Raw genomic sequence first — 17,882 nt, 5'->3', positions numbered from 1 at the left:
TACATATATTCTCCTGACGAAGCGGCGATAGAGCACGAAACTAGTTGAGATGCTATCTGTGATCAACTGATCCCACTGTGATCTTCCCCATCTGGGGACCATTATTTTGGTGATACACATGGATTGTCACCATGCTTTTGATCTGTTTTTGGTTATTTGCCATGTCTTACTAATTATGTATTAATAAACTTTTATATATTTCTTTAGATACTTGGATATCTCTATTCTGGTTTCACCCGTACCGAAATAAAAAAGCTTTTCTTTAAAGCGGGAGTCCACCGGGACTCCGCGTTTTTTTTTTTTTTTTTAAAAGCCAGCAGCTACAAATACTGCAGCTGCTGACTTTTAAATAGTGACACTTACCTGTCCAGCGCACCCGCGATGTCGGCACCCGAAGCCGATCGCTCGCTCGGCTGCCGGGTCCCGCCGCCATCTTGGGTATGGGAATCAGGAAATGGAGCCTTTCGGCTTCATTTCCCGGTTCCCTACTGCGCATGCGCGAGCCGCGCGGCGCAATCCGGACGGTCCCCGCTGCCTCTGGGAGCTGTGTGTTTCCCAGCAGGCAGCGGGGCACTTGCTGAAGGGGGCGGGCGCTTGCGGAACAGGAGCGTAACGTACGCCCGTTCCGCAGAGAGCTAGCCCGGAAGTGGGTGCAGTTACCTGGATTATCCAGGTAACTGCACCCCCCTCCCCCCTGAAAGGTGCCGATTGTGGCGCCGGAGGGGGGGAGGATTCCGATGAGCGGAGGTCCATTTTAGGGTGGACCTCCGCTTTAAGGTAGCTTGGTTGGAGACCAGGCTCTGCTTTCTTATATCTCTAAATTCCTGGATAATGGTACAAAATATTATATATTTTCTATTATAATTATTATTATTATTATGATGATTATTATTATTATTTTTGAAGGCTATATCTATTGGGATTTTATGTGATAGACCAACACAAAGTGGCACATCATTGTGAAGTGGAAGGAAAACGATAAATGGTAAAAAAAAAATTGACAAAAAGATAAATGTTTTTCACATTTTTTTTTCAAATAAATATGTGAAAAGTGTGGCGTCCATTTGTATTCAGCCCCCTTTACTCTGATACCCCTAACCAAAATCTAGTGGAACCAATTGCCTTCAGAAGTCACCTAATTAATAAATAGAGTCCACCTGTGTCTAATTTAATCTCAGTATAAATACAGCTGTTCTGTGAAGCCCTCCGAGGTTTGTTAGAGAACCTTAGTGAACAAACAGCATCATGAAGGCCAAGGAACACACCAGACAGGTCAGGGATAAAGTTGTGGAGAAGTATAAAGCAGGGTTAGGTTATAAAAAAAAAATATCCCAAGCTTTGAACATCTCACGGAGATCTGTTCAATCCATCATCGGAAAATGGAAAGAGTATGGCACAACTGCAAACCTACCAAGACATGGCCGTCCACCTAAACTGACCGGCCGGGCAAGGAGAGCATTCATCAGAGAAGAGCCAAGAGGTCCATGGTGACTCTGGAGGAGCTGCAGAGATCCACAGCTCAGGGGGGAGAATCTGTCCACAGGACAACTATTAGTCGTCTCTCCACAAATCTGCCCTTTATGGAAGAGTGACAAGAAGAAAGACATTGGGGAAAGAAAGTCATAAGAAGTCCTGTTTGCAGTTTGTGAGAAGCCATGTGGGGGAGGGGGCAGCAAACATGTGGAAGAAGGTGATCTGGTCAGATGAGACCAAAATTCAACTTTTTGGCCTAAAAGCAAAACGCTATGTGTGGGGGAAAACTAACACTGCACATCCCCCTGAACACACCATCCCCACCGTGAGACATGGTGGTGGCAGCATCATGTGGTGGGGATGGTTTTCTTCAGCAGGGACAGGGAAGCTGGTCAGAGTTGATGGGAAGATGGATGGAGACAAATACAGGACAATCTTAGAAGAAAACCTGTTAGAGTCTGCAAAGGACTTGAGACCGGGGCGGAGGTTCACCTTCCAGCAGGACAACAACCCGAAACATCCAGCCAGAGCTACAATGGAATGGTTTACATCAAAGCATATTCATGTGTTAGAATGGCCCAGTCACAGTCCAGACCTAAATCCCATTGAGAATCTGTGGCAAGACTTGAAAATTGCTGATCACAGATGCTCTCCATCCAATCTGACAGAGCTTGAGATATTTTACAAAGAAGAAGAATGGGCAGAAATGTCCTCTCTAGATGGGCAAAGCTGGTAGAGACATCCCCAAAAAGACTTGCAGCTGTAATAAAGTATTGACTCCGGGGGGCGCCATACAAATGCCCCTCCCCCCCCACACTTTTCACATATTTATTTGTAAAACATTTTGAAATCCATTTATAATTTTCTTTCCACTTCAAAATTATGTGCCACTTTGTGTTGGTCTATCACATAAAATCCCAATAAAATACATTTATGTTTTTTGGTTGTAACATGAGAAAATGTGGAAAATATCAAGGGGTATGAATACTTTTTCAAGGCGCGGTATAAAGAACATAATTATGAGGAGTCACTGTCACCAGGGGGCAGGCGCCAGTCACTTCTATACTCTACAGTTCTCCAGACTCCATGTGATACAAGTAAGATGAAGTCAGTTGACTTACCACCAGCTCGGAGAAGCGGGCGTTGAGCTCATCGGCAGATGGCATGGGCCCCGCAAACTCCACAAACTGAAGCGGGTTGTTGTCCTTGAGGTTGATTTCGGGGTGTTCGCTGCCCCCGAAACAGCAGAGGAATCCCAGAGCATGACGGTTCCTTTTCCGGGGAGCCATGGTCATCCTGTGCACCGCTATCTGCTGATCATCATCTACAGGAAGATGGAAAGTGACACAACGTTAGTTCATCCGAGAGAAAAAATCCGAGCTTTGTGAGTCACAGCGATGTCAAAAGAGACAAGCCGGCATTCCATTGGACGTGACATTCCCTCATCAGAGACGGGACTTCCAATAAACATGAAGGTAAAGCCAAGGACCCCAAATCCCCTACAACGGACCGTCTGTAATGTCAGCTTAACCCCTTGTCTACCCGCGACATTTTTAAAAAAAATGTTTGCACACGTTAAAATCTGCATTTTTTTTCCCTGAAATGACTGTAACACCTGAAGTATTTATTTTATGAAAGCCGAGACCCCAGAGAATAAAATGGAGGCAGTTGCAATTTTTTTAGGTCATACGATACGTGGATAGTTATTTCCCAAACTCATATTTTCAGGACAAAATGCACTAAAAGGGATTTTAGTACAAAAAAAACCCCACAAATATTCTACCCAACTTTTTGGTAAAATATAAAAGAGTTGTGTCAAGTAAATAGACACCAAACATGTCAATGGAGCCAGACTGCGACATTGCAGAGAACATCGGTACCCAAATTCTCCAAACTTCTCCAATATTCTCCAAAATGCTCAGAAATTCTCCATAGACGACACTTTAAAAGCCTTTACAGGTTATCGGTTTAGAGCGGATTGTGAATTATTACTCTCACTTTAATACTATTATTACTCTCACATTATGGCTCTCCCGTTATTACTCTCACAGTATTGCTCTCACATTATTACTCTGGCATTATTGCTCTCACATTATTGTCCTCTCATTATTACTCTCACATTATTGTCCTCTCATTATTGCCCTCGCATTATTACTCTTGCATTATTACTCTCACATTATTACTCTCATATTATTGCTCTCGCATTATTACTATTATTGCCCTCGCATTATTACTATTATTGCCCTCGCATTATTACTCTCACATTATTGCTCTCGCATTATTACTATTATTGCTCTCGCATTATTGCTCTCGCATTAATACTCTCGCATTATTACTATTAATACTCTCGCATTATTGCTCTCACATTATTACTCTCACATTATTACTCTTGCATTATTGCTCTCACATTATCACATTATTGCTCTCACATTATTACTCTCACATTATTGCTCTTACATTATTACTCTCATATTATTGCTCTCACATTATTACTCTCACATTATTACTCTCATATTATTGCTCTCACATTATTACTCTCATATTATTGCTCTCACATTATTACTCTCATATTATTGCTCTCACATTATTACTCTCACATTATTACTCTCACATTAATACTCTCGCATTATTGCTCTCACATTATTACTCTTGCATTATTGCTCTCACATTATCACATTATTACTCTCACATTAATACTCTCACATTATTACTCTCACATTATTACTCTCACATTAATACTCTCACATTATTACTCTCACATTATTACTCTCACATTAATACTCTCACATTAATACTCTCACATTATTACTCTCACATTAATACTCTCACATTATTACTCTCACATTAATACTCTCACATTAATACTCTCACATTATTACTCTCACATTAATACTCTCACATTAATACTCTCACATTATTACTCTCACATTATTACTCTCACATTAATACTCTCACATTAATACTCTCACATTATTACTCTCACATTAATACTCTCACATTATTACTCTCACATTAATACTCTCACATTAATACTCTCACATTATTACTCTCACATTAATACTCTCACATTATTACTCTCACATTAATACTCTCACATTAATACTCTCACATTATTACTCTCACATTAATACTCTCACATTATTACTCTCACATTAATACTCTCACATTAATACTCTCACATTATTACTCTCACATTAATACTCTCACATTATTACTCTCACATTAATACTCTCACATTAATACTCTCACATTATTACTCTCACATTATTACTCTCACATTAATACTCTCACATTAATACTCTCACATTATTACTCTCACATTAATACTCTCACATTATTACTCTCACATTAATACTCTCACATTATTACTCTCACATTAATACTCTCACATTATTACTCTCACATTAATACTCTCACATTAATACTCTCACATTATTACTCTCACATTAATACTCTCACATTAATACTCTCACATTATTACTCTCACATTAATACTCTCACATTAATACTCTCACAGTATTGCTCTCACATTATTACTCTGGCATTATTGCTCTCACATTATTGTCCTCTCATTATTACTCTCACATTATTGTCCTCTCATTATTGCCCTCGCATTATTACTCTTGCATTATTACTCTCACATTATTACTCTCATATTATTGCTCTCGCATTATTACTATTATTGCCCTCGCATTATTACTATTATTGCCCTCGCATTATTACTCTCACATTATTGCTCTCGCATTATTACTATTATTGCTCTCGCATTATTGCTCTCGCATTAATACTCTCGCATTATTACTATTAATACTCTCGCATTATTGCTCTCACATTATTACTCTCACATTATTACTCTTGCATTATTGCTCTCACATTATCACATTATTGCTCTCACATTATTACTCTCACATTATTGCTCTTACATTATTACTCTCATATTATTGCTCTCACATTATTACTCTCACATTATTACTCTCATATTATTGCTCTCACATTATTACTCTCATATTATTGCTCTCACATTATTACTCTCATATTATTGCTCTCACATTATTACTCTCACATTATTACTCTCACATTAATACTCTCGCATTATTGCTCTCACATTATTACTCTTGCATTATTGCTCTCACATTATCACATTATTACTCTCACATTAATACTCTCACATTATTACTCTCACATTATTACTCTCACATTAATACTCTCACATTAATACTCTCACATTATTACTCTCACATTAATACTCTCACATTAATACTCTCACATTATTACTCTCACATTAATACTCTCACATTAATACTCTCACATTATTACTCTCACATTAATACTCTCACATTAATACTCTCACATTATTACTCTCACATTAATACTCTCACATTAATACTCTCACATTATTACTCTCACATTAATACTCTCACATTATTACTCTCACATTAATACTCTCACATTAATACTCTCACATTATTACTCTCACATTAATACTCTCACATTATTACTCTCACATTAATACTCTCACATTAATACTCTCACATTATTACTCTCACATTAATACTCTCACATTATTACTCTCACATTATTACTCTCACATTAATACTCTCACATTAATACTCTCACATTATTACTCTCACATTAATACTCTCACATTATTACTCTCACATTAATACTCTCACATTAATACTCTCACATTATTACTCTCACATTATTACTCTCACATTAATACTCTCACATTAATACTCTCACATTATTACTCTCACATTAATACTCTCACATTATTACTCTCACATTAATACTCTCACATTAATACTCTCACATTATTACTCTCACATTAATACTCTCACATTATTACTCTCACATTAATACTCTCACATTAATACTCTCACATTATTACTCTCACATTAATACTCTCACATTAATACTCTCACATTATTACTCTCACATTAATACTCTCACATTAATACTCTCACGTTATTGCTCTCACATTATTACTCTGGCATTATTGCTCTCACATTATTGTCCTCTCATTATTACTCTCACATTATTGTCCTCTCATTATTGCCCTCGCATTATTACTCTTGCATTATTACTCTCACATTATTACTCTGGCATTATTGCTCTCACATTATTGCCCTCGCATTATTACTCTCACATTATTGCTCTCGCATTATTACTATTATTGCTCTCACATTATTGCTCTCGCATTAATACTCTCGCATTATTACTATTATTGCTCTCGCATTATTGCTCTCGCATTAATACTCTCGCATTATTACTATTAATACTCTCGCATTATTGCTCTCACATTATTACTCTCACATTATTACTCTTGCATTATTGCTCTCACATTATCACATTATTGCTCTCACATTATTACTCTCACATTATTGCTCTTACATTATTACTCTCATATTATTGCTCTCACATTATTACTCTCATATTATTGCTCTCACATTATTACTCTCACATTATTACTCTCACATTAATACTCTCGCATTATTGCTCTCACATTATTACTCTTGCATTATTGCTCTCACATTATCACATTATTACTCTCACATTAATACTCTCACATTATTACTCTCACATTATTACTCTCACATTATTACTCTCACATTAATACTCTCACATTAATACTCTCACATTATTACTCTCACATTAATACTCTCACATTAATACTCTCACATTATTACTCTCACATTAATACTCTCACATTATTACTCTCACATTATTACTCTCACATTAATACTCTCACATTAATACTCTCACATTATTACTCTCACATTAATACTCTCACATTATTACTCTCACATTAATACTCTCACATTAATACTCTCACATTATTACTCTCACATTAATACTCTCACATTATTACTCTCACATTAATACTCTCACATTAATACTCTCACATTATTACTCTCACATTAATACTCTCACATTAATACTCTCACATTATTACTCTCACATTATTACTCTCACATTAATACTCTCACATTAATACTCTCACGTTATTGCTCTCACATTATTACTCTGGCATTATTGCTCTCACATTATTGTCCTCTCATTATTACTCTCACATTATTGTCCTCTCATTATTGCCCTCGCATTATTACTCTTGCATTATTACTCTCACATTATTACTCTGGCATTATTGCTCTCACATTATTGCCCTCGCATTATTACTCTCACATTATTGCTCTCGCATTATTACTATTATTGCTCTCGCATTATTGCTCTCGCATTAATACTCTCGCATTATTACTATTATTGCTCTCGCATTATTGCTCTCGCATTAATACTCTCGCATTATTACTATTAATACTCTTGCATTATTGCTCTCACATTATTACTCTCACATTATTACTCTTGCATTATTGCTCTCACATTATCACATTATTGCTCTCACATTATTACTCTCACATTATTGCTCTTACATTATTACTCTCATATTATTGCTCTCACATTATTACTCTCACATTATTACTCTCATATTATTGCTCTCACATTATTACTCTCACATTATTACTCTCATATTATTGCTCTCACATTATTACTCTCACATTATTACTCTCATATTATTGCTCTCACATTATTACTCTCACATTAATACTCTCGCATTATTGCTCTCACATTATTACTCTTGCATTATTGCTCTCACATTATCACATTATTACTCTCACATTATTACTCTCACATTATTACTCTCACATTATTACTCTCACATTAATACTCTCACATTAATACTCTCACATTATTACTCTCACATTAATACTCTCACATTAATACTCTCACATTATTACTCTCACATTAATACTCTCACATTATTACTCTCACATTATTACTCTCACATTAATACTCTCACATTAATACTCTCACATTATTACTCTCACATTAATACTCTCACATTATTACTCTCACATTAATACTCTCACATTAATACTCTCACATTATTACTCTCACATTAATACTCTCACATTAATACTCTCACATTATTACTCTCACATTATTACTCTCACATTAATACTCTCACATTAATACTCTCACGTTATTGCTCTCACGTTATTACTCTTGCATTATTGCTCTCACATTATCACATTATTACTCTCACATTAATACTCTCACATTATTACTCTCACATTAATACTCTCACATTATTACTCTCACATTATTACTCTCACATTATTACTCTCACATTAATACTCTCACATTATTGCTCCCGCATTATTGTTCTCACGTTATTACTCTAACATTACTACTCTCGCATTATTACTCTTGCATTATTATTCTCACATTATTGTCCTCACATTAATACTCCCATTATTGCTCTCACATTATTTCCCTCGCATTAATACTCTCGCATTAATACTCTCATTATTGCCCTCGCATTATTACTCTCGCATTAATACTCTCGCATTAATACTCTCGCATTAATACTCTCGCATTAATACTCTTGCATTATTGCTCTCACATTATTGCTCTCACATTATTGCCCTCGCATTAATACTCTCGCATTAATACTCTCATTATTGCCCTCGCATTATTGCTCTCACATTATTGCCCTCGCATTAATACTCTCGCATTATTGCTCTCACATTATTACTCTCACATTATTGCTCTCACATTAATACTCTCAGATTATTACTCTCACTTTGACGTTCGCAAGTATACCTGACATTTGTGGCACACATACTCACCCTACCAAGGCCAGGGCAAGGAGTGGGCAGGAGGGGCGGCTGCTCTGGGCACTATGGTACCATGTGAGGTGGGGGGTCACCCCATAAAGATTGGGGAAGGGGGGGATTTGTGTTGTAAGGGGGAACTTGGGGGACAGCATGGGATAAGTATTGTTCTAATAGGGGAAATTGGGGAGGGGGGGTGCCAAGAGTAGTGATTTCGGGTGATTTGTGTTGGGAGGGGGAGACTTGTGTGAGGAGGGGGGAATTTGTGTTGGGATCAGGGATTTGAAATGAGGGTGGGGGGATATGTGTACTAGGAGGGGAAATTTTAGGGGTAGAGTTATTTGTGCAAGGAGGGGTGGATTTTTTTTTGGGGGAGGGGGTCATTCAAGCTGGGGGGATTTGGGGGATGGTTGGCAAAGATTTGTGCTGAGAGGGGGGATTTCAGAATTTCAGCAGGGAGGTGGATTTGTACAGGGAGGAGGGGGTATTTGTACTTAGGGAGTAAGCATGCAGATTAGGGCTCTGCGTTTTTGTGTGGGGGGGGGGGGATTTGTGCTGGCCCATAATGTTCATACATCTTGAGGGAGGGGGCTTGCTAAGAGTGGTGATTTAGGGGGATTTGGGGGAGGAGAAGATTTGTGCTAAGAGGGGATATTATTTTTCTTTGGGGAGGACATTTTAGCCTGGGGGGATGGTGGGCATCTTGAGGGATGGGGCTTGCTAAGAGTGGTGATTTAGGGGGATTGGGGGGGAGTTCGTCCCATGCTCTAAGTGACCTCATCCCGGCACTGCGCCCTACACTGCGCTTTTTATATGGGGGGGGGGGGTAAAAAATGTTTTATTTATTTGTATTATTTATCATTTTTGTTTTACAATTTGCATTTTTGTATTTTTTATTTTACTGCTATTATAGGGAGGGAGACGAGCCCTCTGTGTGATCGCAATGGACCGGTGACAGATACTCTTTATAGAGATGTATATATTTCTATACAATTCATAGTATACGGTATGTATATATATATATATATATATATTTTTTATGTTTATTGCTTTGATCAGCGTGAACTAAGAGCTGATAGGAATCTAGGATAGTAGAAGGGAGGTGAAGCGTTGCGTTGCGTGACACGGCGCTCGGCGGGGAGTCGCTGTAGAAGACGAACGATGACAGCGATGACGGCTCAGCGATCGCTCAGAATTGCCTTCACTCCATTTCACTGTCTGATCAGATGATCCGTCTTCATGTGATCTCCATCACAGCGATTACTGCACAGCTCAGCGACTTTGTATCTAATGACTGCACAGCACAGCGACTGCGACTTTGTATCCAATGACTGCACAGCACAGCGACTGCTACTTTGTATCCAATGACTGCACAGCTCAGCGACTGCTACTTTGTATCCAATGACTGCACAGCTCAGCGACTGCAACTTTGTATCTAATGACTGCACAGCACAGCGACTGCGACTTTGTATCCAATGACTGCACAGCACAGCGACTGCTACTTTGTATCCAATGACTGCACAATCTCAGCGACTGCAACTTTGTATCTAATGACTGCACAGCACAGCGACTGCAACTTTGTATCCAATGTCTACACAGCACAGCGACTGCTACTTTGTATCTAATGACTGCACAGCACAGCGACTGCAACTTTGTATCCAATGTCTACACAGCACAGCGACTGCTACTTTGTATCTAATGACTGCACAGCACAGCGACTGCAACTTTGTATCCAATGTCTACACAGCACAGCGACTGCTACTTTGTATCCAATGTCTACACAGCACAGCGACTGCTACTTTGTATCCAATGTCTACACAGCACAGCGACTGCTACTTTGTATCTAATGACTGCACAGAACGGCGACTGCTACTTTGTATCCAATGACTGCACAGCACAGCGACTGCAACTTTGTATCCAATGTCTACACAGCACAGCGACTGCTACTTTGTATCCAATGTCTACACAGCACAGCGACTGCAACTTTGTATCCAATGTCTACACAGCACAGCGACTGCTACTTTGTATCTAATGACTGCACAGCACAGCGACTGCAACTTTGTATCCAATGACTGCACAGCTCAGCGACTGCAACTTTGTATCTAATGACTGCACAGCACAGCGACTGCGACTTTGTATCCAATGACTGCACAGCACAGCGACTGCTACTTTGTATCCAATGACTGCACAATCTCAGCGACTGCAACTTTGTATCTAATGACTGCACAGAACGGCGACTGCAACTTTGTATCCAATGTCTACACAGCACAGCGACTGCTACTTTGTATCTAATGACTGCACAGCACAGCGACTGCAACTTTGTATCCAATGTCTACACAGCACAGCGACTGCTACTTTGTATCCAATGTCTACACAGCACAGCGACTGCTACTTTGTATCCAATGACTGCACAGCACAGCGACTGCAACTTTGTATCTAATGACTGCACAGAACGGCGACTGCTACTTTGTATCCAATGACTGCACAGCTCAGCGACTGCAACTTTGTATCCAATGTCTACACAGCACAGCGACTGCTACTTTGTATCCAATGTCTACACAGCACAGCGACTGCAACTTTGTATCCAATGTCTACACAGCACAGCGACTGCTACTTTGTATCTAATGACTGCACAGCAACTGCTACTTTGAATCTAATGACAGCAAAGCCCAGCGACTGCAACTTTGTATCCAATGACTGCACAGCACAGTGACTGCTACTTTGTATCCAATGTCTACACAGCACAGCGACTGCAACTTTGTATCCAATGTCTACACAGCACAGCAACTGCTACTTTGAATCTAATGACAGCACAGCACAGCGACTGCTACTTTGTATCCAATGACAGCAAAGCCCAGCGACTGCTACTTTGTATCTAATGACTGCACAGGACAGCGACTGCTACTTTGTATCCAATGACTGCACAGCAACTGCTACTCTGTATCCAATGACTGCACAGCACAGCGACTGCAACTTTGTATCTAATGACTGCACAGGACAGCGACTGCTACTTTGTATCCAATGACTGCACAGCGACTGCAACTTTGTATCCAATGACTGCACAGGACAGCGACTGCTACTTTGTATCCAATGACTGCACAGCGACTGCAACTTTGTATCCAATGACTGCACAGCACAGCAACTGCTACTCTGTATCCAATGACTGCACAGGACAGCGACTGCTACTTTGTATCCAATGACTGCACAGCGACTGCAACTTTGTATCCAATGACTGCACAGCACAGCAACTGCTACTCTGTATCCAATGACTGCACAGGACAGCGACTGCAACTTTGTATCCAATGACTGCACAGCAACTGCTACTCTGTATCCAATGACTGCACAGCACAGCGACTGCTACTTTGTATCTAATGACTGCACAGGACAGCGACTGCTACTTTGTATCCAATGACTGCACAGCGACTGCAACTTTGTATCCAATGACTGCACAGCACAGCGACTGCAACTTTGTATCCAATGACTGTACAGCACAGCAACTGCTACTTTGTATCCAATGTCTACACAGCACAGCGACTGCAACTTTGTATCCAATGACTGCACAGCTCAGCGACTGCAACTTTGTATCCAATGACTGCACAGCAACTGCTACTCTGTATCCAATGACTGCACAGCACAGCGACTGCAACTTTGTATCCAATGACTGCACAGCACAGCGACTGCAACTTTGTATCCAATGTCTACACAGCACAGCAACTGCTACTTTGAATCTAATGACAGCACAGCACAGCGACTGCTACTTTGTATCTAATGACTGCACAGGACAGCGACTGCTACTTTGTATCCAATGACTGCACAGCAACTGCTACTCTGTATCCAATGACTGCACAGCAACTGCTACTCTGTATCCAATGACTGCACAGCACAGCGACTGCAACTTTGTATCTAATGACTGCACAGGACAGCGACTGCTACTTTGTATCCAATGACTGCACAGCGACTGCAACTTTGTATCCAATGACTGCACAGGACAGCGACTGCTACTTTGTATCCAATGACTGCACAGCGACTGCAACTTTGTATCCAATGACTGCACAGCACAGCAACTGCTACTCTGTATCCAATGACTGCACAGGACAGCGACTGCTACTTTGTATCCAATGACTGCACAGCGACTGCAACTTTGTATCCAATGACTGCACAGCACAGCAACTGCTACTCTGTATCCAATGACTGCACAGGACAGCGACTGCTACTTTGTATCCAATGACTGCACAGCAACTGCTACTCTGTATCCAATGACTGCACAGCACAGCGACTGCTACTTTGTATCTAATGACTGCACAGCACAGCGACTGCTACTTTGTATCTAATGACTGCACAGCGACTGCAACTTTGTATCCAATGACTGCACAGCACAGCGACTGCAACTTTGTATCCAATGACTGCACAGCACAGCAACTGCTACTTTGTATCCAATGTCTACACAGCACAGCGACTGCAACTTTGTATCCAATGACTGCACAGCTCAGCGACTGCAACTTTGTATCCAATGACTGCACAGCACAGCGACTGCAACTTTGTATCCAATGACTGCACAGCTCAGCGACTGCAACTTTGTATCTAATGACTGCACAGCGACTGCAACTTTGTATCCAATGACTGCACAGCACAGCGACTGCAACTTTGTATCTAATGACTGCACAGCTCAGCGACTGCAACTTTGTATCCAATGACTGCACAGCACAGCGACTGCAACTTTGTATCTAATGACTGCACAGCTCAGCGACTGCAACTTTGTATCCAATGACTGCACAGCACAGCAACTGCTACTCTGTATCCAATGACTGCACAGCACAGCGACTGCAACTTTGTATCCAATGACTGCACAGCGACTGCAACTTTGTATCCAATGACTGCACAGCACAGCGACTGCTACTTTGTATCCAATGACTGTACAGCACAGCGACTGCTACTTTGTATCTAATTTCGTATCCAGAGTCCGTCTTCCAATCAGAGCTCAGCTATACTTTATATTAATGTAAAAGAAAGTTTCCTCAAAACAAACGGGACTTTAAAGGACCCTGAACACTGAAGAGAGGAAGAGAGGAGGTTCAGTAAAAAAAATATAAATTTTATTACAAATAACTGACATCATATCAAAAAGAAGCTAAAACACCCGATAACACTGAACACACACGAGATTGGAGCATGAAAGAGGGGAAGAGGCCCAAACCAACTGTCAGACAGACAGATAAAATGCCGAAACGCGTTGGATTTTTTCTGTCTGTCTGACAGTTGGTTTGGGCCTCTTCCCCTCTTTCATGCTCCAATCTCGTGTGTGTTCAGTGTTATCGGGTGTTTTAGCTTCTTTTTGATATGATGTCAATTATTTGTAATAAAATGTATATTTTTTTTACTGAACCTCCTCTCTTCCTCTCTTCAGTGTTCAGGGTCCTTTAAAGTCCCGTTTGTTTTGAGGAAACTTTCTTTTACGTGTTGTAGGAGGGACGAGGACCTGAACCTCCATTTTCTTATCCAATTAGACTCAACCATTTTTTGTTATATTAATGATATCAATGTACAGAGATCATACAGACAATTTCCAATCGTCTGATGCTAATCTTTAAATCATCCACCAATAATCATCAGTAATGATCGATAATCATCAATATTCACCCCGGAGCCGCAATTCACCCCTCTGTGATATAGACAGGGCTGGTGCCAGGATTTTCTCTTTCACAATAACGTTTTTATTGAAGCGATCGTTTTCCCTTCCGTGCCTCAGACATGTTTCAGAGGTTACGTTACCATTCTCACACATCAATGCAGCCTCACCAGTGCCCTTCAATGCAGCCTCACCAGCGCCCTTCAATGCAGCCTCATCCGCGCCCTTCAAAGCAGCCTCACCAGTGCCCTTCAATGCAGCCTCACCAGCGCCCTTCAAAGCAGCCTCATCCGCGCCCTTCAATGCAGCCTCACCAGAGCCCTTCAATTCAGCCGCACCAGCGCCCTTCAATGCAGCCTCACCAGCGCCCTTCAAAGCAGCCTCATCCGCGCCCTTCAATGCAGCCTCATCCACGCCCTTCAATGCAGCCTCACCAGCGCCCTTCAATTCAGCCTCACCAGCGCCCTTCAAAGCAGCCTCATCCGCGCCCTTCAATGCAGCCTCATCCACGCCCTTCAATGCAGCCTCACCAGCGCCCTTCAATTCAGCCTCACCAGCGCCCTTCAAAGCAGCCTCATCCGCGCCCTTCAATGCAGCCTCATCCGCGCCCTTCAATGCAGCCTCACCAGAGCCCTTCAATTCAGCCGCACCAGCGCCCTTCAATGCAGCCTCACCAGCGCCCTTCAAAGCAGCCTCATCCGCGCCCTTCAAAGCAGCCTCATCCACGCCCTTCAATGCAGCCTCACCAGCACCCTTCAATGCAGCCTCACCAGCGCCCTTCAATTCAGCCTCACCAGCGCCCTTCAATTCAGCCTCACCAGCGCCCTTCAATGCAGCCTCACCAGAGCCCTTCAGTGCAGCCTCACCAGAGCCCTTCAGTGCAGCCTCACCAGCGCCCTTCAATGCAGCCTCACCAGCGCCCTTCAAAGCAGCCTCATCAGCGCCATTCAGTGCAGCCTCACCAGAGCCCTTCAGTGCAGCCTCACCAGCACCCTTCAGTGCAGCCTTACCAGCGCCCTTTAATGCAGCCTCACCAGCGCCCTTCAATGCAGTCTCACCAGCACCCTTCAGTGCAGCCTCACCAGCGCCCTTCAATGCAGCCCCACCAGCGTACTTTAATGCAGCCTCACCAATGCCCCTCAATGCAGCCTCATCAGTGCCCTTCAGTGCAGCCTCACCAGCGCCCTTCAATGCAGCCCCACCAGCGCCCTTCAATGCAGCCCCACAGCGCCCTTCAATGCAGCCTCACCAGCGCCCTTCAATGCAGCCTCACCAGCGCCCTTCAGAGCAGCCTCACCAGGGCCCTTCAGAGCAGCCTCACCAGGGCCCTTCAGTGCAGCCCCACTAGCACCCTTCAATGCAGCCTCACCAGAGCCCTTTAATGCAGCCTCACCAGTACTTATCAATGAACGTTTGCTTGCGTCCATTCATTCGGGAGTGGGGACACAGACCCAGTCCTCCGCCGCTGCTGTGCATCTGAGTCTATGTGCGAACGGAGCAGCAGCTGCCTGCTGAGACTTAGTTGCTTGCTGCAGAGAGAAGAGACTAGGAACACCGTTGGCCAGGCGCCCTAGGCAGCAGTGCGCCCTAGGCGGCTGCCTAGTTTGCCTAGTGGTTTGTTTTCCGCCCCCCCCCCCCCAAAAAAAAAGGAAAAATAAAGCATCAGCCGCCACTGAACAGGAAGGGAGGGAAAATCTTGCAATGGGGTGGCAGCCATGAATTCCCTCACTTTGGAGGGATTTCCTCTCACTTCCTGTTGAGGCTATGGGACAGGAAGTGAAAGGAAGTCTCCCCAATGGGACACAGATGGCAAAAAAAACAAAACAAAAAGGGGGCTACAACCCTCCCTAGCTTTGTCCAAAATAAAAAATAGAAAATCTTTGCCTTTAGTTACACTTTAGTAGCACAAATGTGTATATTTCATGATTCACATAGGAAAGTGCGTTCTATAATGAGCAGACTGAGCAAACAACCGAGTGCAGAGCAGAGAGCGATCGTCCTTCAGTGCGGAGGACACAGGCGGTTGCTATGGGTTGGCGCTCATTACGCCTCGCACTGTTTACTGAACAAATAGGATTTAAATAAAACTCATTTTTATTATGCAGCCGATCAAACACCAACCCAAGGAAAGTCTTTTCAATCAGCGATCCTTTCCCGGGGCCCGGCTCACAATCGCTTGTTTTTCTCAAAGAAAGTAAAGTTTACATTGTGGACCCAATAAATGGTCATTACAGGACAGAGAGCGACACTTCTACTTGTGCTGTGATCTCCAAACAGCGACCCCTGGGCCGGGCGTGGCCCCTTATCCACCCCCAGGGCGCTATTCCTCCCACTGACTCCAACAATGGGGCACTATTCTTTCCACTGGCACCAATGATGGGGCACTATTTCTCCCATTGACACCAATGATGGGGTACTATTCCTCCCACTGACACCAATGATGGGGCATTACTCCTTCCATTGAAACTAATGATGGGGCACTATTCTTTACAATGGCAGCAATGATGGGGCACTATTCCTCCCACTGACACCAATGATGGGGCACTATTCCTCCCATTGACACCAATGATGGGGCACTATTCCTCCCACTGACACCAATGATGAGGCACTATTCTTTACAATGGCAGCAATTATGGGGCAATATTACTCCCACTGACTCCAACAATGGGGCACTATTCTTTCCACTTGCACCAATGATGGGGCACTATTCCTCCCATTGACACCAATGATGGGGCACTATACCTCCCATTGACACCAATGATGGGGCATTACTCCTTCCACTGAAACTAATGATGGGGCACTATTCTTTACAATGGCAGCAATGATGGGGCACTATTCCTCCCACTGACACCAATGATGGGGCACTATTCCTCCCACTGACACCAATGATGGGGCACTATTCCTCCCACTGATACCAATGATGGGGCACTATTCCTCCCACTGACACTACTGATGGGGCACTATTCCTCCCACTGACAACAATGATGGAGCACTATTCCTCCCACTGATACCAATGATGGTGCACTATTCCTCCCACTGACACCAATGATGGGGCACTATTCCTCCCACTGACACCAGTAATGGGGCACTATTCCTCCCACTGACAC

General features: G+C 42.3%; 1 protein-coding gene across 1 annotated transcript in view; it reads right to left on the bottom strand.

Annotated features, from left to right (window-relative positions):
• The window catches only part of DAAM2 (dishevelled associated activator of morphogenesis 2), a gene marked incomplete in the record, with an annotated part of 380,667 nt that overhangs the window by 274,435 nt on the left and 88,350 nt on the right, over positions 1-17,882 (bottom strand). The window contains 1 exon segment of the mRNA XM_077485388.1: positions 2,595-2,797. Coding sequence (XP_077341514.1) covers positions 2,595-2,768 — 174 coding nt within the window.

This window comes from Lithobates pipiens, unplaced genomic scaffold, assembly GCF_037356315.1.
Source record: "Lithobates pipiens isolate NorthernLeopardFrog02 unplaced genomic scaffold, aLitPip1_a1.2 Scaffold_18, whole genome shotgun sequence".
In the NCBI taxonomy this organism is placed as follows: domain Eukaryota; kingdom Metazoa; phylum Chordata; class Amphibia; order Anura; family Ranidae; genus Lithobates; species Lithobates pipiens.
The sequence above is the reverse complement of the archived record's forward strand: the minus strand, read 5'-3'. Positions and strand labels throughout refer to the sequence as shown.